A 26,463-nucleotide genomic window follows, 5' to 3' on the forward strand; every position below is an offset into this window, starting at 1 on the left:
ACTGATTGCCAAGTACCATACTTCCTCGTAAACGACTGAACCAAAAAGTGGGAAAAAAGAGGATAACCAGTTGCTCGGTGAAGAAGTTTGAAGGCAGTTTGCCGGCACTCGAATGCACTCGGTCCAGCGGAGAAAGTGGCGACAATCGTGAGTGCAATTATATTGTGCTTTGTCCTGCGAAGCGACAAAAGTATTTCTCAGTATTTATAATCTGCTTCTGAAATATTGCTCCTCTGATTGTTTATGTAAATCGTTCCTGGTATCACACACTGACGATTGATTTTTGTTTTACCTATAAATAAACGGTGGTTTAAACAGTATGAGTTGTAAGGTGTGAGAAAAATTTCGGTATATTTGAAGAAGCCAATGTAGAATACTAAAGTTTTGGCTATTTCAATATAAGCGTTGAAGAACCTCCTTTTTATATTTTTCTTATGTTATGCATTAACGATAAATTTCCTTAATCCATTTCAAAGTTACAAAAATCTAAGATGTATCTAAACATGAATCATCGAGGTGTATGATAAAGTAAGATAAAGTTTTAACTTCCACGAAACGTGTGTCAAAGTGTTAAAATTAGCCCGTATCCGTTTCTGAATCAGCCTGTATAACCAGCCCCTTAAGATCGAGCTTAAACTTCAGTCTTTGATGTTCATGGAATTTAACGACATCCGAGCCGAGAAACATTCGATTCGAGCAAAAGATTCGCCGCGCTGGTTTACGGTCCCTGAACAATTTCAGATTTTACTTTCCACGATGGAATTTCCAAGTGCGATCGCGAATTCTGAAATCGGCCAGTGATTGCGTCCCTGTTCTTCGTGTGCACGAAGGGACTTAACAGGCTGCTCGGACAGCAACTCACTCGTCGTCCACTCCGGCACACCTGTTCACTCAGGTATGCGATCTTCTCTCTCTCTTCGACTCCTTTACTCTCCTCCATCGTCTCATCGCCTTGCCTTTTGTCTCTTTCTCGCTTCTCGTCGCGACGCACCGACGGTGGTTTACCGTTGTCTCGCTGATCCTCGACTCTGGTTCCGCTCGCCGCCGTGTAAACCTGGCAAACGTAAACCACCCTACAATTTTCTGCTCTGTAATGATCCTGCTCGTTCGCCAGATAATCGTACATACCTCTTCGATGCTCCATTAATTAATTTCTCATTAACACGTTCCATCGGTGACTATTTTTAAGCAAGCTGATAAGCATACATACTAATTTTCTTTGATCAATCATTTGTTTAATGCAATGATTGATGATAAGAATATTCATTGCTTTGTAGTATAATTATAACTCTTTGAATATTAGTGCATCTATTGAAAATTGAATTCTATTGAATACTATTGATACTAGAATTTTTAGTAGAAGTCTGAAGAGTTGGTAAATGGAAAATTTCGCGTAAAAAAGGTGCAAAGAGTATCTATAGTTGGATCGTGTTCGTCTATTGTGCATTTTATGGGCGTATCGTTCAGATTCATCCTTTTTCCCCGTGGCTTCCCCGTTCACGGAGCTTACGGTGCCTTCAACTTTCCATTTATTACCGTGAAGAAGGCCACGGACTGGCTGTAGTCCTGACAGTTTCAGATTGTTTCGGACCGATTGGAACAAGTGGTCGGTTCAGTCTATGGGGGGCTCACCCCGGCTAAGCGGCTCTCGACCTGCTCGAGCAGAAGAACCAGACAATAGGACGCCAACATCCCAACCACTGTTGTGTGCATTCATCTTTTTCAGTCACTGCTGTCTCTCGTTTGTTGTGGCGGTTCGGATGTTGCTGAAGATTACGGTGAAAAAATCATTCGTTGACTTTCCATTGATTCCTTTCTTCTTTGTAAACGTCTATTGTTTATGCACTCTTCAAACTTCCCTTATTCTGTTCTTTGCAAGGAAAGAAAATTTTAACAGCTTTCATTAAATAGAAGTTTCTATGGAAATGAAGTAATAGAAAAGAAAGAAACATCTTGGGTACCATCGGTTGTAGACTTAAAAAACTGGACCCCCGTTCCAATGTTCTCGTAAAGAAAGAATTATACTGTTAGGGAAAGCGTGATGTGTCTATTAGACCGGATGATGTAAGTATCGAAGTTGATCTAATAGACGGGTTAATATGGGCTAGCGTGCTGTTGGCTATAGAACGATTCCACTATGCAAATGTAATATCGTCGTTGAAGCGCTTCTCGTTCAATTCGCCGGAGGTATAAAGAAGTAAAACAGACGGTTGCCTGCAAGCGATCATGTTACTTCAACGTGTTTCAAGGGCATGGTGTTAGATCTTTTGGCTATCCCATAAACGAAGACTTCCTTAGGAATTTAATTTAAGAAATTTCCTGTTCTCTTTATTGCTCATTAAATGCTCTGAAATATTATAAATATAAAAATATAATAGATTCTTCTTGCTTTCATGTAAATATAAATTCTTATGATATTATAATATAGTGTAATGGAATATGATTATTATAAAAATATGTATAGATAGAAAAATAATACTGCATTAAACGTGAAATATTCCTCTATCCCTGATACTTCTAGTAGTGATCCTTAATTAACGACTATGTACAATATTATCTAATGAATTAAACAATCCAGTCCTCTCTGTAATGAATCAAGCAAATCAAATTTAAAATGCTTATTTGAATTACTATTTATAAACATAAAATTGATGTTTCTTGGATCATTATGATCTCAAATATAGATTCAATTCTCGCTAGGTTCATGGAGAATCTGTTTCAAGATCCTCGTTCCATCTTGCAGCCTACAATATCTATAGGATGGACACTTTTCAGTGGCCCCTTCGTTTGAGTACTTTTGCAATAGAATTGTCTTGCCCTCTTCGTCCTTTATGTTCCAAATGTTCCTGAAGTATATTGAATAGGTGCTAATATCATTCATCGCCGTGGACGACCATGCGCACACGTACACCTGCAGACATTTCACAGAAAATCTTTCCTGTAATTTCTTGAAAGTCACCTCTGGTTTTTTACTTTTACTCACGCTGTTCTTCAGGATTCGTGAACAAGAGTTCATCGTGTCGAGGATTAATGAACACATTCTGGAAATGTGCACATCTTGGGATACGTCGTTCTTTTGGTAATCGTTCGCATAAGCGTCGAAGTCGTCGATCAGGAGGACAGAAGGTAAAGTGACGAATGTGTGCAATTCCACAAGTCGTTCGATGAGAGCCTCATAGTTCTCTAGGTACCTGAAAAATTGATTTTTCCTCGATTAATTTAAACCTATTTATTTTAAACAAATAAATCATTTCATCCATAGCAACGTAATGATTTGGTAGCTTTTAAGTCTTAAAATATCAGTGGTTCTTCAATCTACCTACCCAGATGAATATTTATAAGATAAAATATTTCATTTTAATGCATACTTCAAAAAGAAAATGTTTTCCAACTGTGTTTTTCTGTGTTTTCTACTAAACGCGTCTCTACGTTAACTAATTTAATCGTGACTATCGGAGAAAGAATTTGAAGAATTCACTGAAATACTACGACCACGAAGTGTAAGCACCACAAAACATCTTCGGAATTTATGAAAAAAAAAAAAAAAAAAAGCAGTGGCTTAGAGGAAACAAACATACGAATTTTGTAAATAATAGATCTAAACGATCGTAACTAATGTGAAATAACGTTACATCGATTACTCCCGTGAAAATATTTATCATATTTAAAATATTAATTTCCTTCATTTCTTATTTTATTCCAATTTCTCTATAAAACTAGTAAAAGTAAGATAAATCTAAAGACAATTAATTGGTTGAAAAGGTAAACTTTCCTCTTTTACCAGAGGCCATGTTCAAATGAATTCTCCGCACGGACACAGAATTTCTGGTTGAAAAATAAACCTTAGAAGAAGGAAGCAGCAGATTTGCTACAATCTTCGTTCGATCGTTTATTTTACTCCAGCTTCAGCTGGTCCGATGAATCGCGCATAAAAATTGCGAACCTCGTTGTTTATACTGTGCTCCGGTGAAAAGAATAAACCTTCCCAAACTGATTGGTTATATTCATAAAGCATTATTCTTCAGTGGGTGGAATTAATTGAGAAAACAGAAGAATAAAGAATAGCTTATGATGTTTGAAATAATTCAATAGAGTGATTCAATAAAGCAACAATGATGATTATTTTTTTTTCTTGCTGCTTTAGCTTGCATAATCCTCTAAAATTAATACCCTTAATTTGAACTATCCTGTATTTAAGATTTATAAGGATAGTCTTGAGTAAATGTATTCAAGACTTTATTCAACGATGAATCAAAGTTCTTTGTGCGGTAATGTACTGCGTACTTCAGTGTAATCCTCTACTATTCCAGATGAATAACGTTCCTTGACGTGATCTATGTGCGTTTAACGTAGCATCTTCTGAAAATACGATCGCTCGTAAACAATGTGTATGTTTATGCACGCTGAATGTCAATATCTGTCGCGTGTGACGTGTAAAGTAACTAATGTTCCTTGATCGATTGCTTCCGGTATGTTAAACAATGTTCCTCGATTGAAAACCGTTCCTTCTAATATTATTCTATGGCGCAACATAATGGCGCCGCTTCGCAACGAATTGATCGATTCGTGGATACAAATGAACTGCGATTTATTACGCAATAATTTTCAACTGAAAGAAAAGGTGTCGTTAAAAATGATACCTGTGACAAATGATTAAAGAAACCATGAATTGTTTACGTTTTATAACGATATACAAGATTCAAAACAAGCGATTTGATTTAGCCGAATGGATATAAATCTGAGGCTCTTTTTAGAAATGAATCCTGAAGGCCGATGCACGTGCAGAAGCGGTACAAGAAAAGTGTTCCGCTTACATAAATCTCATCAGCTTGAAAGCCGCGGGTGCTGGATTACTTCTGTCGTGACAGGCCGCCGGCAGGCTTTCCAACGGGGCTGGTGTAATGTAAACGACGCGGCGTCCTTCTTCGGCCCAGTAAATTGCTGCCTACGAAGGAAAATCCAATTCCGGAAATGTTCAGATCGTTTCTAACAAAACAGACCAGTAACAAACGCTACTCGCCGCAATAAAATAACACGCTTAACGGAGAATTTATTCGAAAATAAAAGTTATCGCATTACCGCGTTTTTTCGAATTACAAAGTACTTACGCGATTTATATATCGATGTTATATCGATGTTATATCGATAATGTACCACACCATTATTGCATTTTTTTACCCGCGAATTTTTAAACGATCATTTCGCTTATGACGTATTGTTTTGAGATTTCAATTGTATACAAATTAATATTTTCGAATATAAACGCTATTGAATATTAAATTCACAAATGTAAATGATAGTTTTATTCTAAAAGGGATAGAAATTTTGTTGGATTACATTTAATTAAATAAATGAAGCAATGTATTAAATAACCTTTGTTATTTCAATAGCTAAATATAGAAATTTCTTGTTTATTTTGCACTATCGTGTATCAAATATTAAAAGTTTTGTTTCTTGTTAAATTTACCTCGAACATAAAAGATTTGCTTAATTCCTTAGGTCCACAAAGTAATGTTGGTTTCACGAGGTGTTTTGTCGAGAACATTGTACTCCAATTTTTTAAATCGCATATAGGTTATATAATAACTATGGTCAATAGTATAATTTCTTTCTCTTTTCCAATGATATTTTCTGTAATTAATGAAACAGATATTTATAAAGAAATAAATGAACATTGAAAAGTTTAAAGTATTATTCTATTACTCGTTATTTTTTTCTTTTACGCAGCTGTTTAATAAACACTGACTAGCGGCAAAAATTTGAACGAAACAAACACTTGCTGCAAACTACCTGCAGAGTCATCTTTGAATTTATTTTTGATGCAATTTTGATAGTGGTGACATCTGACTCGATGCACACTAATAATCTCATTTTTTCAATTAGATGTAAATGCACGCAGGTTATGTAAACATAAACAGAATACAAAATATGTTTACAAATTTGTTTGATTATCCGTCAAATAGAAATTTCAGAAATAAACTATGAAACAAGAGAAAGTAGTTTTTGTTTTGACGTTTTAATTATTGATCTTTGTTCTACTGGAGCACAAAAGTATTGTATTAAAAAATGACTAGTGAAGCGCAAATCACTAACATTGTAAACGATATTTTAGTAAGTATACATTATTTCAATGTTATGTTAGAATTGGAAATTAAATTCTGAACGTTTACTTCACATATAGTACTTGCTGCACTAAAGAATGCATTTTATGAATTATTATTATATTAATCTATCTATTACAGAAAGTAGAAGCTATTGAAGAAGCATTCAGTTGTGTTTTGGTGTATCATCCAAATAGTGAAAACGAAAAATTAGCAACATGGCAAACAGAATTAACATCCGCTATGTCAAATTTACCCAAAGAACAGCAAGAAAGTGCTGTAAGGCAATTTTTATCAATGGCAGCAGCTATGACTAATCATAGGAGGTTGCAGCTATTATTATCCTTATTGGAAAATTTAGTTACATCTAATGTTTTACCAGCAAGGTAAATAATATGTTATGAATTAAATTGAAATTATAAAATAATTGAATACATATTTATGTAATTTTAGACTTGTATGTGAGTGCATATTAACTTGTGACAAACTACAATATCAATTGGAAGACTTTTGGGTAGAATGTTTTGTCCTCATACGGCATATTATTGGAGGGGTTGATTACAAGGGTGTTAGAGAAATAATGAAAGTAGGTATTTTAGTTATTGAAGTTAGTCTAGAGCTACTAACATTAATTGATATTTCAGGGTTGCAAAGAAAAAGCTCAGACAATCCCAGCAAGATTAAATGCATCTATTCAACCACAATTAAAAGCTTTAGAGAATGTAATTGAGTACATTTTTGATAGAAATGCTTGCCTTTTACCAGGTTATTTTATAGTGAATGAAATTCAGAAAGCTTATCCTGATGGAAAAAATTGGCCACATTGGGTATGTTTTTCCAAAGGTAAAGATTATTATATTATACTAATAAAATTGTATTCATTTAATTTGTTGTCTTTAGAAACTAGCAAAACTACTTTCAAATTTTGTTGAAAGCTTTCGCAACACAGCCCAAATGGTGTCCATAGTAGGACATTCAAAAATGTTACCAGTTGTGGAACACACTGGATATGCAGATTTGATTAATCCATGGGTACTGGATACAACTACATTAAAATTTTCATTGAAAGGAAATTTACCTTACGACGAAGATCTGCTTAAATCGCAAACTGGATTACTTAGATACGTATTGGAACAACCCTATAGTAGAGATATGGTGTGTTCAATGCTTGGTCTACAAAAGCAGGTATAGTTGTGCGACAGAATTATTGTTCTTGGAGATAAACATTTCAGTGAAATATTTTATTTCACTTACGTTGTAGCAAAAGCAACGGTGCGTAGCTTTGGAAGAGCAGTTAGTGGAACTCGTGATTCTCGCTATGGAACGTGCAGAAAATGAATCTTTGCCAGCAGAAGGAACAGATGGAACGGTTGCAAATCACTATGTATGGTTGCATCTTTCGTCGCAACTTATATATTTTGTACTTTTCTCGTACGCCTGTTTCCCGAGCATCGTAATGGCGATACACGATAAATTAACAGGCAGAGAGCTAAGAAAAGGAAGAGATCACTTGATGTGGGTCTTGTTGCAATTTATTTCTGGAAGCATTCAAAGAAACCCTCTATCAAACTTTTTACCAGTATTAAAATTATACGATCTCCTTTATCCGGAAAAAGAACCTCTACCTGTTCCAGATTATACTCAAGCGTTATGTACTCATCAAATGGCTATCACCTGTATATGGATACATTTATTGAAGAAAGCTCAGTCTGAACATTCGAATATTCACAGACCGATACCGCATACATTGAAGCTTCATCATGAATTTTTGCAACATTTAGTTATGCCAAATACCTCTCTTTGCATGGGATCAGATTATCGCATTGCCTTATTATGTAACGCGTATTCGACGAATCAAGAATATTTTGGCAGGCCAATGGCAGCCTTAGTTGATACCATACTCGGTACTCAAAAAGGTCAACAACAGCAACCGATGCAAACGTTGCAGAACAATGCAGCTCTCGCAAGCGGACCAACTACTCCATTGTCGATGTCGATCTTAGATTCGCTAACCGTTCATTCAAAAATGAGTTTGATACACAGCATCGTTACTCATGTCATCAAACTAGCGCAATCTAAAAGTAACATGGCATTAGCTCCCGCATTGGTCGAGACTTACAGCAGATTACTGGTTTACACGGAGATCGAAAGTCTCGGTATCAAAGGCTTTATCAGTCAGTTACTTCCAACAGTTTTCAAATCCCACGCATGGGGAACGTTGTATACGCTTCTGGAAATGTTCAGTTATAGAATGCATCATATACAGCCGCATTACAGAGTTCAACTTCTCTCTCATTTACATAGTCTGGCGGCAGTGCCACAAACTAATCAGACGCAACTTCATCTCTGCGTAGAAAGCACTGCTCTTCGGCTGATCACTGGTTTAGGATCTGCCGAAGTGCAACCACAACTGTCTAGATTTTTGTCGGAACCCAAGACTCTTGTGTCCGCTGAATCCGAAGAGTTGAACAGAGCTTTAGTATTAACACTGGCACGGTCTATGCACGTGACAGGAACAGGATCGGACAGCCATAGCGGCACATGGTGCAAAGAATTGTTGAACACAATCATGCAGAATACACCGCATTCGTGGGCTAATCATACTCTGAAATGTTTCCCACCGGTACTGAGCGAATTCTTTCAACAAAACAGCGTACCGAAAGAGAACAAACAGCAGATCAAGAAAGCTGTTGAAGAAGAGTATCGAAATTGGGCTTCGATGAGCAACGAGAATGATATAATAGCACACTTCTCTGTACCCGGTACACCCCCATTGTTTTTATGTCTCCTATGGAAGATGATCTTCGAGACTGATCGTATCAGTCCAATCGCATACAAGATTTTAGAGAGAATAGGAGCTCGAGCTCTGTCGGCTCATCTTCGAAAGTTTTGTGATTATCTTGTATTTGAATTCGCCAACAGCGTGGGCGGTCAGCATGTAAATAAATGTGTAGATACGATCAACGATATGATATGGAAATATAATATAGTCACCATTGACAGACTGATTCTATGCCTAGTATTAAGAACTCACGAAGGAAGCGAGGCTCAAGTATGCTTTTTTATCATTCAATTATTGTTACTTAAAGCTATCGAATTTCGCAACAGAGTGCAAGAATTTGTAAAGGAAAACTCACCGGAACACTGGAAGCAATCGAACTGGCACGAGAAACATCTTGCATTTCATAGAAAATTTCCGGAGAAGTTTGCTCCTGAAGGTATTATGGAACAAACAAGCGGAGGGCCTAGTCAATATCAAAGTTTACCAGTTTACTTTGGAAATGTGTGCTTAAGATTTTTACCAGTTTTCGATATCGTTGTACATAGGTATCTAGAAATTCCAGCTGTAGCGAAAAGCTTAGAAGCATTGTTGGAACATTTAGGATGTTTATACAAATTTCATGGTTGGTACATGGCTCATTTTCAATTTTCAACGTAATATTTAAATTTCTTTCATTTAATTTGATGTATTGAATTTCAGATCGACCTGTAACATATCTTTATAACACATTACACTATTATGAACGGAAATTAAGGGATAACCCGCCTCTTAAACGACGTTTAGTCTTCGCAGTTTTAGGTTCTCTGAGAGAAATTAGAGCACCAGGATGGGCACTTTCAGAAGCTTACCAAATGTACATGACTCGATCTACCGATGATGTTGTCACTTGGATGCCGGAATTAGATTATTACATTCGTTTAGTGCAAAGAATTGTCGAAAGTAAGTAGTCTTCTTAGTACAAAATATTGGTCAAATGGTCAACTTTTCTTCTAACAAAATATGTACCAAAGCAATGTCAGGTATGGCTCATTTTCCCGCTACTGATTGGAGATTTAACGAATTTCCTAATCCTGCCGCCCATGCGTTGTACGTTACGTGTGTTGAGTTAATGGCTGTTCCTGTTGCTCCAAATTTAGTTGCTAATTCATTATTAGATGTGGTTGCAAAAGGGTAAGCTAAAACATTTATGTATATTTAAATGTACTCATACATTTAACTTGTTGATTATAACAATTTTTATATTTATTAGGTATACAGTAATACCGTCGGATGAAATTCATTTGTGGATAAATTGTGTAGGATTGTTATTAGCTGCTTTACCAGAATGTTATTGGTCGGCACTTCATGATCGTTTGGTAGAAACTATTAGCAGTCCAGGATTAGCTAACTGGCAATATAATAATTTAACTCCGTTTCAAATGTTCAATTTCAATAATACCCATAATAGTCTGTTAGAGAACAAATACAGTTATATGTTGGCATTGGCACATTCTGTTTGGCACCATGCTGGTGTTGGACAAATAACAACTATGCCTCAGTAAGTTAACAAAAAATTAATGTATTATGTTATATATACCTCGCAGTGATTTTAATATCATTTTATTTAGATTTATTAAAGAAAACCTTCAACCAGTTGTGAATAGCGAAGAGCAATTGATATATGCTTGTCATTTAATTGGACCCACGTTAGCAAGATTTAACGCTGAAAGACCAAATTGTGTCGTGGAATTAGCAGTTTGTTTATATGAGATGCTCGAACAAGTGGATCGTCTTCAGTCTCATCTAAAATACATGGATCCAGTTTGTGATTTACTGTATCCTTTTATTTATTGTCTTTCAACGGATCGTTTAACGAAACGTGTATTTTCCTTAATATTAATTGCAACAGGTATCACATAAAATACATGTTTGTTGGTGACATGATGAAGAACGAAGTCGAATGCATTATACGAAGACTAAGACCAGCTTTGCAAATGAGACTACGTTTTATTGCTCATATAAACATAGATGAAATTCAATCTTCCTGAGACAATCCCAGCATGGCCAGTACGGAAGTAAATACATGCTAATATTGAGTATTGCACTTGTGTACACATCTACTTTTTTGTGTATGTACTTTTGCATAAGCAACGTATTATAAATATGTCAAAATTTCTTATCAGAACCTCGAAGTATTTTACAATGGATTTTCTACATTTTTCTTTATGTAAAATAAAAATATTTCAACGAATAAGTACATACTAAAGTCCAAGTTGCTTTATCTAAACAGTATATTTGTCATAATAGAAGGCAAGAGTTATAAAGCTCGTTTATATGTATTCATATAGTAACTGTTCCTATTTATAAGCAATACTGTTCGATATGTTTTAAACATTAACGAGAAATTCAATTAAACAATTACTGTAATACTGTAATTTATACCCCGTATGAATCATTTGAGAAACCTATATAAATCAAAATCTGTATTATCACATATTAAGGGGTTTAAAGCTTATCGTAATCAAGCTTTCCCGCTCTTATATTCTCGATTGATTCGGCAAATTTTTCATGCGAACACTCATTTTCCTGTACAAATGGTTGTACTTTCATTTCCTGCATCCATTTCAGCTAAGAAAAATACATTTGAGAAATTATTGTATATTTTAATATGTAAGATTATTTGTATTAAAAAAGAAAAAATATACTTACGATATGCGGAAAATTTTCATGATCAAAATTCGTGGGTTCCTTATAAATTAGCGGTAAAGCTTTTCGGCGTTCAACCCATGGCCACATTAATATATCCAACATACCAGGCTGTGAGCCTAGAAAAAATGTGAAAGAATAGTAACCACATCATTTTTGGCGATCATTATTTTTCTTTGATAACTAGTACCTCCAAAGAAAGTAGTTCCACGAGCTTTAAGTTCTTTTTCAAATTCTACTAACAGAGATGATATTTCGGTTACAATTTCGCTAAGTGGTCTTTTATCCTTATCATGTATACAATTTGAAAAAACACCAACAATCTGAAATTAATAAATTATTGAAGAAACAATGATTAATGCATAAAATTTTAATGATCCCTGTTACCTTTGAATAATGATCTAATAATTCTAAATCACGGTCTTTTGCTTTTTCATTATATAAAGCAGGCTCAGGATATTTTTCATCCAAATAATTTGCTATTTTTAACGAATCAGTAACTACTTTTCCATCTGCATCAACAAATGTTGGTACTTTGCCTTCTGGATGAATCTATGAAAATTATAAAATATAGTAAAAATTTATATGAAAATAATGCGCAATTATATCGCAAATTATAAAGCTGATATATACCTCAGAATACCATTCTGGTTTATTTTTTAAGTTGATATTAACAACATCATGAGGAATATTTTTATATGATAATATTAATCTAATGCGTTGTGAAAAAGGACAAAATTTCATGCTGTATAAACGCGCCTGTCCCTCTATTTTGGGTGGCTTTGGAGAATCTATAAAAAAATCATTAAAAATAATTCTGCAAAATTAGCTAAGGAATGAATTATAAAATTTTCATACCATGCGTTAGACAATATATATATGTTACGGGTAATGTGTTCAACGCCGGCATTTTGTAAAATGACCGGGCATTGTGTAGAATGCCCGTTCGAAAAGACATTGTGGAAAATGTCCGTAACAAGTTTCGGTCAATCAATAAAATGTTTGGTCATTATACAGAATACCTAGAGGATGGTGGTCAATGATTTGTTACGGTAAATGTGATTAATCCGGTGATTATATATAATTGCCGGTTATTATACATATATAATCACCACTAAATTTGGTAAATGTGATAAATTATTGACCTGCGAGTTTATATAATTCCCAACTCGTAGGTTAGGTTAGGCTATATATTTAGCTTTACGGCGGCCGGATTTAAATATATAGCCTAACCTAACCTATCACATCAATGAATGGTTTTAATAATAATAATAACAATAAGTTTAATGCCAACGAACCGTAGGCATTATATAAAATGTCCGGGCCATTTGTAAAATACCTGCTTATTATATACATTGCCCAAAAAATGGGCATTCTACACAATGCCCACGTTAAACACATTGCCCGTAACATATAAGTACATACCCGTTCCAAGATGTTTGTCACTCATAGTTTTTAATATTGTTTTGAGACAGAGATAAGCAATTAAATAAAAGATATTCCCTGAAAACTTAAAAGATATGCGCACTTAAATGCTAATGGTAATTAATTAGAATTGAAACTGAAGACACGTGATTTATACTGACATATCACGTATGTCAGTTCTTTATGTATAACAGACAGATAGTTCTAGAAATCATTAAATTCTTTAATCGTTACTTTTTCTAATGGTACACATAAAATGAAACAATATACAATGGAAATGAGAACTGCTAATAATGACACTCAATTCAATGACACTGCATGCACTGCAGACTAACGGCCGGGCCGGCGCTATTTCTTTTTTTTTTCAAAGAAACTAGGTCATTATTGCGCATGATTGAAAGTCGATCATAGAATCAATTTCTCGATACAACTACTCGCAATATTTAAATTTGAAAGGATGAAGAGCTTTATTTTTGAAAATATTAATAAATAAAAACTATGAAGTAGGGCAAGTATAGGGATTGAATCAAAGAGAAAAAACATTTAATGTATGGTACAAAAATAATTGCTATAAACATTGAAGGCACTAAATACTGTAACTTAAAAAACAATAAATTAATCAATTATGGCTCCATAAGATTGACTGAAGGGGGCCGAATATTTAACTGATATTCTGCAAAGGTCATAGCTGCTAACCATTTGTATTGTTCGTCTTTTAACGATCCTGCTAAAGTGTTTCCAAAAAATGGGCTTTCTTTACACCTAAAATAATTTCAAAATTATCTCGATTTTATTTCTTAAACAAAATAGAAAGATCATTTAACATTTCACTTGATCATTACCTGGTTGGTTTTGTATTTTTTGCTATAAACGTGATAGACCATCTGTAATAAGAAATATACCCATAGCTTAACAAATTTTATAAAATAAATAAATTGCATACAATTTAAAAATAATATACCTACCCTGTCTGCGGATTTCGTTTTGGCTCATGACCTAAATACCAAATAATATCTTCTATTTTCCATTCATACAATTTATTCGAGCAGAATTTGTCTTTGTAACAGTAAAGCTTTGCGTGACTGAACTCAAAGAGGTAGTTTTTAAAATTCTTCGACTTTTTATCAGCGAACTTAAGTTCACCCGCTGTTGTCATGGGTGGTGTTACCTAAAAAACAAAAAAAAATGTATGTAAATGCAAAAGAAAGTATATTTATCTGTCCTGTTATTTTGCATCATATCAAATGAATCTAATTGTTGGTTTCAAGTGTAAGGGACATTATTAAAACGAATTAAAAACAAGGAGCACCATTAAGCTCAATAAAACCACATCCTGTTTTTGTGGCGAGCAAATACACAACTATCTTTCCTTTCTGAGTCACGCAATCTGATCCGTGCTGAGTAGTTCTCTATAAAAAACAGTTTCACTATGTCCCTGAACTCGTTTAAATTAAACAGTGTATATGTAAATTAGATTTTAATACAGATTTACATTTCTGCAATATTAAGATAGTATGAAACGGATAGTACGTAAAACCTGGGGAAGAAATTGGAGATACAACGTTAGTTCCTTTACCAGAGGTGCTATATCCTTGTAGAGTTGATCTTTTTTAAGTATGAGGACGTTGTCCTTCCTATCTTCTGGATCCCAGTATCCCCACCTCGCCACTGTCTCGAGGACACGCTCACTGTGATGCAGTGGTCGTTCCAACGCGCCAGACAATGTATATTCTTCCAAACACAATTCATGAGCCGATAAATTAGTTTTCTCTGCAAGTTCTTGGCATACATCATACGCAGTTTTGTGTGGCCCAATCTACAGAATAAATTGTATTAATTATTATTAAATATTGAAACATACTATTCAATACTACAAGAAATCTCACAGTGACGTTCACACATTCGCCGTCCCTCGAGAAGATGTATATCCAAATCTTGAGATCTCCCGAGGGTGCTCCGCGTGGTCCATTATTAGAAACATGATGCTTTTCGAGAACCTCTAAAATCTTCGCCTCTTTTGCTAAATCAGCGGCGGTCAATTGATACAACTTTGGATAGAGTTTAATGAGATCACCGATCACTCTGGTCTCTGCTCTGTTCCATTTTTCGGCGCTTTTCTCGCCTGCCCGCATCAACGTTGGTCCCCAGATCGCGGAAAGATTTTCACAGGTCATCAGGTTCCTGGAACTTTGCTGACTCAAGCAATGAAGGTGAGCGAGAATCCTTCTGAGCGTTGCGGCAGGTACAGCACCCAGCATGGACAATAGTTTCCTATATGTCGAAACCTTTTCATCCTCCTTATTATTTTCTGAAAATAAAAATACAACTTATTAATTTTATTTGAAGTAGAATTTGACAAATTAGAAGAGTCATATAATTTGAAGAATCAATTTTTAAAAAATGAATTTTATTTATGCTGGAAAATACTATCAATTTTATTGTATTTTTCGTTCATTTTATCTTTAGTATATTGATTAACAACCACGTGCTGCCTTTAACAGAGATACATGCGCGCATTGCTTTCACTAAGAAGTACGAAGGCTCGTTACGAAGGATCCATGATTCATCGACGACTTCTGTATGATTCTCACGCGATGTTTCGTCGTGTATGTAGCAGACGTTGTTTCATCATTCTATTAAATATATAACTCCCCCATGAAGAATGGACAGGAAGGCACATAAACAGGAATTACCAATTATTGGTAACTAGCTGTTCTCTCTGATCTTTGCCAAGAGTCAAATTAATTTTGCATATTATTCAGGGATCATTACTTATTTTTAAAATTAATTGTCTCAATTCCATACTTATTTTCTTTCTTCAATTCGTTGTTGAATTCGTAAGTGACGACGCCGGATATTCAGCTTTACGCTTCCGGATGAAACTAGCTACAGTGTGAGAAAATACGCGTGGGTGCGAACACGACCCAGCTTAACATTCTTCTTATAATTACGTATGCAAATGATGACTCGGGGCAAAGATCGAGATTTATTTGCACGTATCGCTGTTAGAGACCACGTTTCTCCTTTTTTCTTTTTGTTCAGGGAATTAAAATTCTGCATTCCTGCGATCAGGAATGCACAAATCATTCACGCCAATTTATTATCAATTTAAGTGAAAATATCTAAAAGAAATTTTACAGAGAATAGCTTGGATACTTTCTTGGATATTTCTATACTCTATAAAACAAGTGCTACATTCCCAGGAAGTAGAACGCGTTATGAGATATTATTCACCCATTGTGTCTTCAACAAATTGTGTGTAAATGATCATTGAACAATTTTAATCACTTACACAATTTTCTTTCCCTGCATTTGATGATTCGAAAATTGCAATAACGAACAAGATTAGATCTGACAAGACACCGGTCGTCAAAGTATTAATATTTGCGGCATTTATTTAATGATTCAATACAAAAATTGATCATGTCTAAAGCAGGAACGATTTCACTGTCAAAGCGAGTTTGCAGATTAAATCCGACCACAGCCAGTCAAGGACAGTAAGTTCTCCTTACCTGAGGTGAAACAAAGCCGATCGTGAATGTCAGCAGGAAACAATGGATTCGGTAAATCACGGAGAAACCTTCTGAGAACCGTCGCGACGTCGTGCTCCGTATACGCTCCTCTTGTAATTTGCGTTGCCCATGCGTCGCGACGAAAGGCTTCCAATAATTTGACAACGGCACTGTTCGATCCGCTTCGACGATAAATACCCTCTGTCATTATACCTTTAACATTTCGTTGCATTTTGTTAATATAAATAAGCCTGCATTAGGGTGTCTGATAAATTGAAAAATGGTGTTTACCATGAACATAAATGAAATTGATACACTTGTCGAGAATCACAGGCACGTTGTCCTGTGTGAGTTGCTGTTGTTCCAAGGCAGGACCACAATTGGTAGCTGCTTGATAAAGCGCGTGTCTCCATGCAGATCCTTCGTGAACTCCTGGTGCAGCCACGTGTAATGCACCGCTACCACCTGCGTCGACAACTACCACTGGAATCGAACCCATTCCGGGATTTGGCCCTTCCTGTTCTCGTACAACTGTAACGCAGCATTTCATATATTCCAAACCCTTTTCTAAAATCCCTTGTACAGGTACATGTAAAAAATAAGTAACTCGAATAATTTTTACATAATAAAAGAAGTTTACCGATGCATCGTGCTTTTCGAAGATCCAACTTTCCAAAACTTACAGCCATGGAGGGCTCCAGAGATTTTGTATAAATTAAAGTTCTCTGATGCAGCAGAACCCAGGCCGGAAACCATACGCCTGTTACGCCTTCCTAGAACACACATCAACTAGTATTATTTAATAAAACATAAATAAACGATTTTGATAGACCAGTACAGAAAAATCTATAGAGAACCAGATGTTAGATAGTTAGAAAGTTTACGTGAAATTTTATTTTCCATCTGCAGTCGAATCATCGTAATTCAAGTAAAAGCATTTCCTTTACATTTTCTTATAAATATTGCAAGAAATCTGACGAACTAAATTTCTTTACAATAGCGCACAATTTCACATTCCCTCAACGCGTATGAATGCACAATTAAGTATTGAAAGATGTACTTACATACCTTTACTTAATACTAGGTACATATTAGAATCCATGTGAACTTAACAAAAATCAGCATTAGATTAAAAAAATGAGATTTTATACGCATTGTTTTGTATTATTCGTAATACCTTTAAGTAAGCCCATCCTGCTCTCCTTAAATCCTCTGCAGTGTATTTCGTGGGAAAGACTGTTGTGATTGCCTCCAATATCCTTTGTGCCCAAATTCTCCATTCAACGATGCCTTTCGCGTAGAATACATGAACACTTGGTCTTCCTTCGCCGCTAATTGCTATGCAATATACTGTTTCACCGTCGACCATCCTGAACATTTTAAATCGCCTTTGTTACTCTACTATTTACACCTTTGACCGCGTCGTATTTCACTTACACTTTCCTAGTAGTATGAAAGAGTATATGAACTTTAAATTACTATATAAGTATACATTGAATAACTTTTAACAAGCGCCAGCTTCAAAAGAAGAATATAATAATAAATCCAGTTTTCCGTTTCATTATACATCAGACTGTACGCATCGTGCTAATGTTTCCTTTCTCCAGTATCATAATCCGAATACGCGTTCTTCTTATCCGACAAAAAAAAGCGAACTTACTTAACGTCCTGCAGAAGATGAATGCTGTACACTGTGTCGAGTTGAATGACCTCCTTCAGAGTAGACATGCCCTTATCCGTATAAAACGAGAGCTTCTGGTCAGACAAGACTGCTAGCCTTGGCACCAGGTCCTTCGCTCTTTCGATACCAACACCATTTCTATAAACGGTTCCGCTGTGCTTCGCAGGATTCTGGAGACCATCAACCTTTGGCCTTTCCAGTTTCAAATTAGCATTCGATACAGTTCCACTGTGGTCACGATTCCTGGATAGTAATTTACTCCCACTCTTCACGAAACTGATTACATTTGGTTTAATACCATGAGACGACGATTCGTGCCTTAGTTTTCTCAGTTTCTGTATCATACCCACTCGTCTAGGCTCTTCCGTTGTCTTTCCACTCGAAGAATTTGATGTTTCCTTGGTAATATTTGTCGATGTTGCGCTCGTTGTAGTTGTAACTGTAAGAAGAATATTTAAGTTTGTTAGATTCAATGAAATATGGGTTAATTCTTCTAACGGTGGGATGCTAGGTGGATTCAAGTAAGTAAGTAGGTAAATGATATTCCAGTCTCACACAATGTTAATCTTACAATTGCTCCAAACTGAAAGAGTTAGTACAATCCTTTAGAGAACTTCATACAGATTCATTCACATAATTCTTCATTCTAGATGTGTGTCCAGTGTTATTGCCTGTGGTAAATAAACAGATACACATTCTCAGTATTTTCAGCAATTCTTTTTATCTTAAGAAAAGGGTTAATCAAGAGAAGCCTGCTTTACACTCAAGTGTACAATCATTCCCAACAACTGAAATACCCGTTCAATAACTCTTAAAATCTCTAAAATATGTTCTACCTGGTGTGTTTCCATCATTGGTCGTCGAAGTCACGGTTTTAGACGCAGCAGAAGATGTATTATTAGAATGTTTTCCAGCCGACTTTCTTGGAGGTACAGCGGGTTGTTTTCTCGTCACCAGGTGGGCCAGTTTCGGTAGAAGAGCCGGATTTTTACCTGTGGTGCTCTTATCGGTCGATAGAGTCTCCGTTACCTCGTCGTATTCGTTCTTCGGCAACGAATCAAACCTTTTAGGCGGTTCCGGTGGTACAGGTAAGATTCTTGGATGCTCTGCTACGTCCTCATTGTCCACCTCTTCTTGTTCTTCCTCGTTCTCTGTGACTTCTTGGGAATCCAGAATGCTCCCAGAACTACTCGGTGTATCGTTGCTAGATAACAGAGTCTCCAGTAACATCCGATCATTGTTCTCATAATTACTATACACGTTCTCTTCGGAGGTTCTAGCAAATGGATCAAATTCGAATAGCAAGGATTTACTGCTCTGCTGTCTGTTTTCCGTAACCGCAGGCATCGTTTCTTTCTCCTCTTGAACCTTTCTGTAGGATAAATTTTCGTACAGAGAATTTTGAATGGACGCTTGACTCTCGTTGGACGCCGACGACGTTCTGTCGAGAATAGGAATCTCTTTGTCCAGGATATCTTCTTCCGCGCTGGATATCCTGTCCAACTCATCTACCCCTTCGGATTTACTAGCCGGTGCTGTGTCATAGAAAGTCCAAGAATCGGACCTTGATAACCTTTTGATGCTGTCGGACTTGTCGTAGGGTAGAGCCACGTTCACGTCGGACAGGTTCAAGCTCTGATCGGAGTCGCTGGTCTGATAAGAAGGAAAAAGTATTTATGATTGATATACAACTGGATGAAATTCTGTACGATGAATCAGAGAAATTCCTACCTGATTTAGTACTAAATTGAGAAGATCAAACGAGCCCGGGAAATCTCTCTCGACTTTGTCAGAGATAGTGTCGTATCGACTACTTCCAGACGTGACTGATTGCAATTCGTCGTAGATAGACTCATCAGGAAGCGGGGGAGGAGGATATACAGGAGGGGGTGGACTGTGTCGCATCCCGGATAGATCCTCCTCGTTTCTGACGCTCCTCAGATTGCTGTTCAACGGACTGTAAAATGAGATGTTGCTGAAAATATCGTCGGCAGGTAAAGACGCGCATCTATCGTTTTCCACGGGGCTATTCAGCTTCTTGCTATCGGTTGAATTATCACGAAGAAGCTCGTCTTGGTTCAGAGTTGTCAATCTTCTCGTCAGGAGATTCTTCACCGATTTTTCCAATCTTATGCTGGCGTTTATCGTGCTGGATATCACCGCTCGACCCTTTATCGTCATCCTCTCCGAAATCTCGTCTTTCAGTTGACGAGAACTGGTGCTTAGATTACGAAAAAATTCGGTGTTCGTGGAGGAACGCGTATCCGGTATCGATTTCGAGTCGTCGCTTTTCTCTGACTGGCTCGATTCGCTGTGAGTGTAGACTCTGGTTGCTGGTAAAGCCGGTGGTAACTTCCTCGGAGCTGGTACCGGTCTCTCGGATAACGTTGACCTGGGTTTTGGTATCGGCTTCACCTCCATCTCGACGGGATACTTTTCCAACTCGCTGCTAGTTTTCAACCGAATCGTCCAGGAACGTAGAAGTTGCGCCACATGATTCGTGTCCCTTAACAATATTTTTATTCCTTCAGTCTTTTTTTTTTATTAATGATTTATTCAATTCGTGCTTTAACTTTATGGATTGAGACTTTGGGGCTTAACCCTGATTTCAGTGAGATATTCTGAGACCTTTTTAATTAAAGATTACCAAGAATTATATTACTTGTCTATATGGTGTACTCCAAAATTCCAGCTAATCAGCAATCTTGGTTCCATTGTGATCATTAATTCAGTAATCAGTAACCGTACACTATCAACTCTTATATAAACAAGCTAGGTCTTTATTTAAATTTCATTCATTCATTCGTTCATTCATTCATCCAAAGAAAGGGTTAAACCACAATCTCGATGTTTCATTAACATTGCAGCTACAATGATCAAGAGTCCTCAGCATATGCAGAAATTACATGCTCATTGGCATAATCATGACACTGACCTAAATGGTAAAAAAAAATTGAATATAAATATAAATAAAGCATGGAAGAAATATGATGCAATTCTTTTGTAACTTTACGCATACTTAAGAGAAATTTCACGGTCCTTTTTGGAGATTAATTCAACCGTGCCACGTTATAATTGCATCAATTATTCGAGTGTCATCGTAAACCTCTGCCTGAAGACTTGATACTATCGCGTCGAGTGCAACTCGAGACGTAAAACGAGACAGATGTGTGAAACAACATGTGGAATGGTGCACTGTTTTTAATGTAGTTGTCTTTTTAATTCACCATTCTACTTTCTACAACCATTCGACTTCGCATGGTAGCGTTGAAAACAACGTCTGATAAAATCTTACTATCGAAAATTGATTATTTTGTTATGTAATCTAACGCTGCTACACACCCTGTTTACTCATTTTTTATTGATATAAAAATCGTTATCCCATCAGTAGTTACATACATACACACGAATAAGGATTTAAGTTACCTCATTGATAAGAAACAAAATTGATATTATTAAAGATAAGAAACGGTTATCAAGCAACAAAAAGCGTAAAGTGGATCGCTGTGCCAGCGATGAAGCAGTGAAAGTATTTATGCTAAACTTATTGAGCAAAACCGAGCTCATTTCTGATCTTGCAACACACATGCGTGAACCTGTTGATATTTGTGTTCGTGTTGCATAATTGAAGGATAAATTAAAAAAAAATCTGCATTAATACTTTCTTTGTCCGTTCGTTCATGCGCGTTAATAATTAATTATTCAATCTTACTGATAAGAGAACAGAATAAAGAACTGAACGAGTCGTATGATTCATAGAAATGCTTCAGCGATTCGCAAACGTTATTTCAGCTTTCTGATAAGTTACTAAGCAAATATTGTAAATGTAAAAGAGAAAAAAAATAACGGTAATATCCAGTGGATCATACGTTGCAAAATTTGTAGACGGTTCCTCATTTTCGATGTCTCGTCGTAACGTTGAACACTTACTTCGACTAGCAATATTTGTTCTGTACATTCTACCAGAGATAGTTGGGAAATAAAGACAGCTCAGCGCGAAGCTCGCTTCTGTGCGGTTGAATCACCGCTTCCAAGTCACGTGATTAGTAATGAATAGTTGAAATAAATCATGTCTCAAACAATAATTTCGATCACCGTCAATTATCAGCTCTGCGTACGCTTCTTCTTGAATTCTGCAATTTTTCGTTTCATTCAATTTTGTATAATTTGCTCCGAAATTTCGTATACACATAACACGATATACATAAATCTGTAAAAGATAGATACATCGTAAAGCAAGCATACCATATTCCAAAGACACAGCTAAAAATATCAATTTGTTTAACCCTTTGAAATCCACTTATAGTATCTATTAAGTTTAATTAATTAAGATACTTGTCGTTATCATCAAAGATTTAGGTTAGGAAGTCGCAGTTACTTTCTTATCTATAGAATCCTCATTTAACGCTAAAAATTTCAATCAATGAATATCTAAAATGAAAATAACCATTATAAGTAACTGAAAACTTACTTGCCATGATCCATCAACACTTATAATTGCCAATAATTACAAGAAATTAACAGTTTCTGTTCCGCGGGAAAATGGGCGCATTCGAATGAGCGTAAACAAACCACGTGATCAACGATTAACCAATAGGAACATAATAAAGAACCACGTGATCAAAGATTAACCAATAAGAACATACTGAAGAACCACGTGACACGCGTTTCAAGATCGTGAGTCATCGTTCCGAAATCCGATACCAATGCATCGAATTTCCGGTTTCGCACTAACCGACACTACGTCACTTCGAAGTTTCCATGTTTTTTTCTGGGATTTTTGAACGAGAGATCGATGTACCGGAGCTACATTCTCGTCGTTGAACAAAGGAGCGTCGTTCGTCGTTCCCTCTACACAGTCAAGAACAGTCAAGAACAGAACGTGAATCATGGTAAAGTTTCGCTAGCGGATCCATCAGAGTTTCTAAAATTAACTGATATCTCCGCTGCAAATGATAAGTATTCCTCGTTATTCTCTCCAAGTCCGGAACTTCCGTTTAGTAACGTTAATAAGCAAGGACTTTTGTTCTGTTAGCAAGTATAATCTACGAACGCGGTTACTTCCTTTGGACGATTTCAGAAAACGTTAATTTTTTTATTCTAAGACTCGCCTGTTCCACTTTCCCGCGGAGAAATCCTCGTTGTTATTCTAATGGCGAATGAAAAACGGCAGATTAAAGGTTAAACGCAGGAACATACGGTAAAAAGAAACGAGTTGTTAATAATTGCAACTTTACGTATCTTTTTTTCTTTTATTCAAATAATAAGACGCTACTTTATACTAAAGAAAATATATGTTATTCAATTTATATAGGTAGAATTCTTTGTACGACTGTATCGGCAAGTAAAAATTGGGCAATGCCAGCAGTTAGCAATAAAAGTGATCCAATTACTTCTATCAACAGAGTGGCACACTTGGCAGCTGTTCCTTCAAGAGAGAAATTGTGTTTGCCAAAACGTCAATAGGCTCCGGCATTTTGTGTACGTAAGTATTTGCACGCACATCTTCGTTAAATCTAGTTCGTATTAAAACTAGATAACTATTTTTAATTTGATCAAATTCTTTCTCATCCGTTTTCAGTGATCCAACGTACCTTTGAACATGCAAACGCGAGCGCGTTTGCTTCTATTTCGGTAACGCGGTAAAACGATTAAGTACCTGCTTATAAAATTTTTACGCAGCAAGGTTATCGTGTTATGTATGTATAACGAAATAACAAGTTAACATCTTGCAGTGTCTATCGTGTTATCAAAGATTCCCGAGTGCACCGCGTCGACTGTTTTACACAGAAACGCTGAAGCTACTTGTTGATTCACAGGTGTCACCAGAGACGAGGAAACAACGGGAGAAAGAATAAAGAGAGCACGTACATACCTTGAGACGGATCCAAGGCGAATCGGAGGAACGAATGTACGACGATTCGACCGCTTTTCACGGAAGGGACTCAAAATAATCCGGTGTACAACACTGTTTAACACTCGAACCTCTTTATCGTCCAGTGGGGTCAGAGACCCACCTGGCCGATGACCGCTGCCACTGTCATGATCTCTCTCTCCGCGTCTCTTCTCCTTTCCACGTTTGAAAAAAAGTTCACTGCTGTGCCCACAGCGTACACGGACACCGACCGAATGTAGTTTAGACGCGCAACGTGAACGCGGACACTCACGCACGACGTGGCACACACACTGAGATCTCACATTTTACAATCGAGCTTCTCCTTTCTCCTCGCATTCTTTGACAGTTGCCCTCTGTCCACTGTTCCCACTGGAATTCTCACGAGACCCGTTGAAGATGTACAATAATGCTTTCTCTGGATGTTTACACAACGATAGAATCAGCCACGATAAGATAAACCAAGGAGAACGGGTTCGGCTCCAATAGTTCGGCACTCGTTCGTCCTTAACGACACTCCACAGTTCCTGTGCTGACGCGAGACGCGCGAGCTACTGCCGCACGATGTATCCCTTCTCTCGGTTTCTACCTTCCTCCACGCTGTCCCCACTACAGCAATTTGCAGCCTACACTTGCACGTGTGTGCATCAGCGATGGGATCAAGTTCATTTCAAAATTATTCAGTCTGAATCAATTTCAGTATTTAAGTTTCTTCTATAGGCTTGAGGTACTATTCGTAAGATACATTTAAAATATTAGTACCAAAGCACTTAATTGGTGTTTGATTCTTTATATTTTATTATATTTTGGAAAATATTCAGACTATATGAATTTTTTTCAAATTTCAGAAAAAAAATTACAACAATTGTATAGAGGAGCACTGAGTAATGAGGAGCACTTAGGACTGCATACTGCATTTTGTTTAAAGGTTCCATTTCAATATTTGTATAGAGCATATTGGCGTTTTATAAAACAGTTCTGCATACTCGGTATACAGGAAATTTGATCGCTGAAACAGCAGTTTAGGAAGACAAGAATATAAAACTTCAGCCAAGGCCATGCTGAAGAATGTTTAGTAGTTCTATTATGAATACTTTTGATGCCTCCTGTACTTCTCTACAATCCCTTATACGAAAGTTAAGGGAATAAACTTCATTGATCATCTGGGCCACGAATGAGTCATGCAATTGTCAGGCTCACTGGCAGGGAGATAATTTTTATCAACTGTAACACAATTGAAAACTATCATATGCGTGACAGAAGATAAAGACGAGTTCTGTTCGGATTGCCGTTTCTTCATTCCTCTCTTAATTAACAGTCCCGACTTTGCAATTAATAACGTTCGATACGTTGATTACTATTCATTCTTATGTTAGTATCTCGACGAAACGGGGTTACAAAAATTTATAATATCTTTTAAATATTGATTCCTCTAATCAAGCGCTGTCCTTGTTCCAACTATCTGAAAGAGCACACTGTTGATTAAAAGTTACCGCATTATCACCGTCGAAGTACTACAATCAATAATAATTATCAAGGCGTTCCCCTGTTGTTGGTAAAGACACGTACAGTGCCTTTATTCATAAAATCCGCTGGATACTAATTGAGAAACCAAGATTTTTAACACCTTACTAATCAGAAATCTGATATCAACGATTCAATTAATAAACCTGGGATAAGGATTCTTTTATAACTGAACTGGAATTATAAAATTTAAATATGGTATGATTATTCATTTTTCTTTAATATAATCCCATTTTCATACAATATTAAATTAAATATAACGCTTACCTATTTGCAGAGTCCATAGTTTCTGAAACAGATTCAACGTAAACTAAACTGAGTGCGATCTGAATATTTTAATGAAACCTTTATTAAGACTTTATCACGCTAAAGCCAAATAGTGACTCCGGCAATACAAACAGGTGAACATTGGCCCGAGCTTGCTCGACGAGTAGACACACCATCGACGACATGTCTTTCCTTTTTTCTTTTTACTACTAAAAAAAAAAGAAGAAATACATAATTATTTAAAGAATATAGGACAATATTTATTAAACGTAAATACGAATTTACGCGCTACTATGATGATTCTATTTGAACGCAATGAGTTAATAGTGAACAATGATCCTAATCTAATCAATTAATCTATTTTAAATAAAAAATAAATAAGACTTGTTCGTCGATTAGGTCTGCACGTTGAGCGATCAGCCACGGGTGAATTCCACTACCTTAAATCACAATGGCGACGACAAGTTTTATTCGTTTACTTTGTTGTTAATTAGATCCTTAAGAGCGATCGTTAGAGGGTGAGTTTGCAACACGCGCGTGCACGGCTTTCCAGGTCCGTATACGTGAACGTGCATCGTTCCTGTTCTAGTGTT

The 26,463-nt window shown here is 36.4% G+C and overlaps 4 protein-coding genes across 8 annotated transcripts; 1 reads left to right on the plus strand and 3 right to left on the minus strand.

Annotated features, from left to right (window-relative positions):
- Window positions 1–2,301: 2,301 nt before the first annotated feature.
- On the minus strand, window positions 2,302–5,788 carry LOC114871009. Its single transcript, XM_029176377.2, has 5 exons — window positions 5,704–5,788; window positions 5,468–5,631; window positions 4,815–4,945; window positions 2,984–3,191; window positions 2,302–2,911 (listed from the first exon to the last, which is right to left on the minus strand). Exons 2-5 carry the CDS (start codon window positions 5,543–5,545, stop codon window positions 2,687–2,689), a joined length of 642 nt encoding a protein of 213 aa, XP_029032210.2. The 5' UTR covers window positions 5,546–5,631; window positions 5,704–5,788; the 3' UTR covers window positions 2,302–2,686.
- A 66-nt stretch (window positions 5,789–5,854) lies between these two features.
- On the plus strand, window positions 5,855–11,297 carry LOC114871102 (mediator of RNA polymerase II transcription subunit 23). The gene is made up of 11 exons (XM_029176579.2): window positions 5,855–6,111; window positions 6,243–6,487; window positions 6,555–6,687; window positions 6,746–6,928; window positions 7,002–7,286; window positions 7,363–9,505; window positions 9,583–9,822; window positions 9,894–10,053; window positions 10,133–10,420; window positions 10,491–10,697; window positions 10,772–11,297. The coding sequence occupies exons 1-11, from the start codon at window positions 6,067–6,069 to the stop codon at window positions 10,908–10,910; spliced, it is 4,068 nt and encodes a 1,355-aa protein (XP_029032412.1). The 5' UTR covers window positions 5,855–6,066; the 3' UTR covers window positions 10,911–11,297.
- Window positions 11,125–13,432, minus strand: LOC114871116 (pyrimidodiazepine synthase-like). 2 transcript variants are annotated; one of them, XM_029176619.2, is made up of 6 exons: window positions 12,994–13,432; window positions 12,202–12,359; window positions 11,956–12,120; window positions 11,759–11,891; window positions 11,572–11,687; window positions 11,125–11,490 (listed from the first exon to the last, which is right to left on the minus strand). In XM_029176619.2, the coding sequence occupies exons 1-6, from the start codon at window positions 13,016–13,018 to the stop codon at window positions 11,368–11,370; spliced, it is 720 nt and encodes a 239-aa protein (XP_029032452.1). In that variant the 5' UTR covers window positions 13,019–13,432; the 3' UTR covers window positions 11,125–11,367. The 2 variants fall into 2 exon arrangements, with proteins under 2 accessions (XP_029032452.1, XP_029032451.1); XM_029176618.2 differs by lacking the exon at window positions 12,994–13,432 and adding an exon at window positions 12,427–12,790.
- An 87-nt stretch (window positions 13,433–13,519) lies between these two features.
- LOC114871103 lies at window positions 13,520–24,144 on the minus strand. 4 transcript variants are annotated; one of them, XM_029176581.2, is made up of 14 exons: window positions 21,206–21,604; window positions 20,849–21,121; window positions 19,918–20,692; window positions 19,023–19,839; window positions 18,166–18,625; window positions 17,683–17,875; window positions 17,146–17,278; window positions 16,797–17,036; window positions 16,506–16,718; window positions 14,880–15,301; window positions 14,570–14,809; window positions 13,959–14,161; window positions 13,836–13,877; window positions 13,520–13,755 (listed from the first exon to the last, which is right to left on the minus strand). In XM_029176581.2, exons 2-14 carry the CDS (start codon window positions 20,908–20,910, stop codon window positions 13,617–13,619), a joined length of 3,939 nt encoding a protein of 1,312 aa, XP_029032414.2. In that variant the 5' UTR covers window positions 20,911–21,121; window positions 21,206–21,604; the 3' UTR covers window positions 13,520–13,616. The 4 variants fall into 4 exon arrangements, with proteins under 4 accessions (XP_029032414.2, XP_029032417.2, XP_046141866.1 ...); XM_029176584.2 differs by lacking the exons at window positions 20,849–21,121; window positions 21,206–21,604 and adding an exon at window positions 24,062–24,144; XM_046285910.1 differs by lacking the exons at window positions 20,849–21,121; window positions 21,206–21,604 and adding an exon at window positions 22,056–22,157.
- Window positions 24,145–26,463: the final 2,319 nt, after the last annotated feature.

The sequence above is a fragment of the Osmia bicornis genome, chromosome 5 (assembly GCF_907164935.1).
Source record: "Osmia bicornis bicornis chromosome 5, iOsmBic2.1, whole genome shotgun sequence".
NCBI lineage: Eukaryota > Metazoa > Arthropoda > Insecta > Hymenoptera > Megachilidae > Osmia > Osmia bicornis.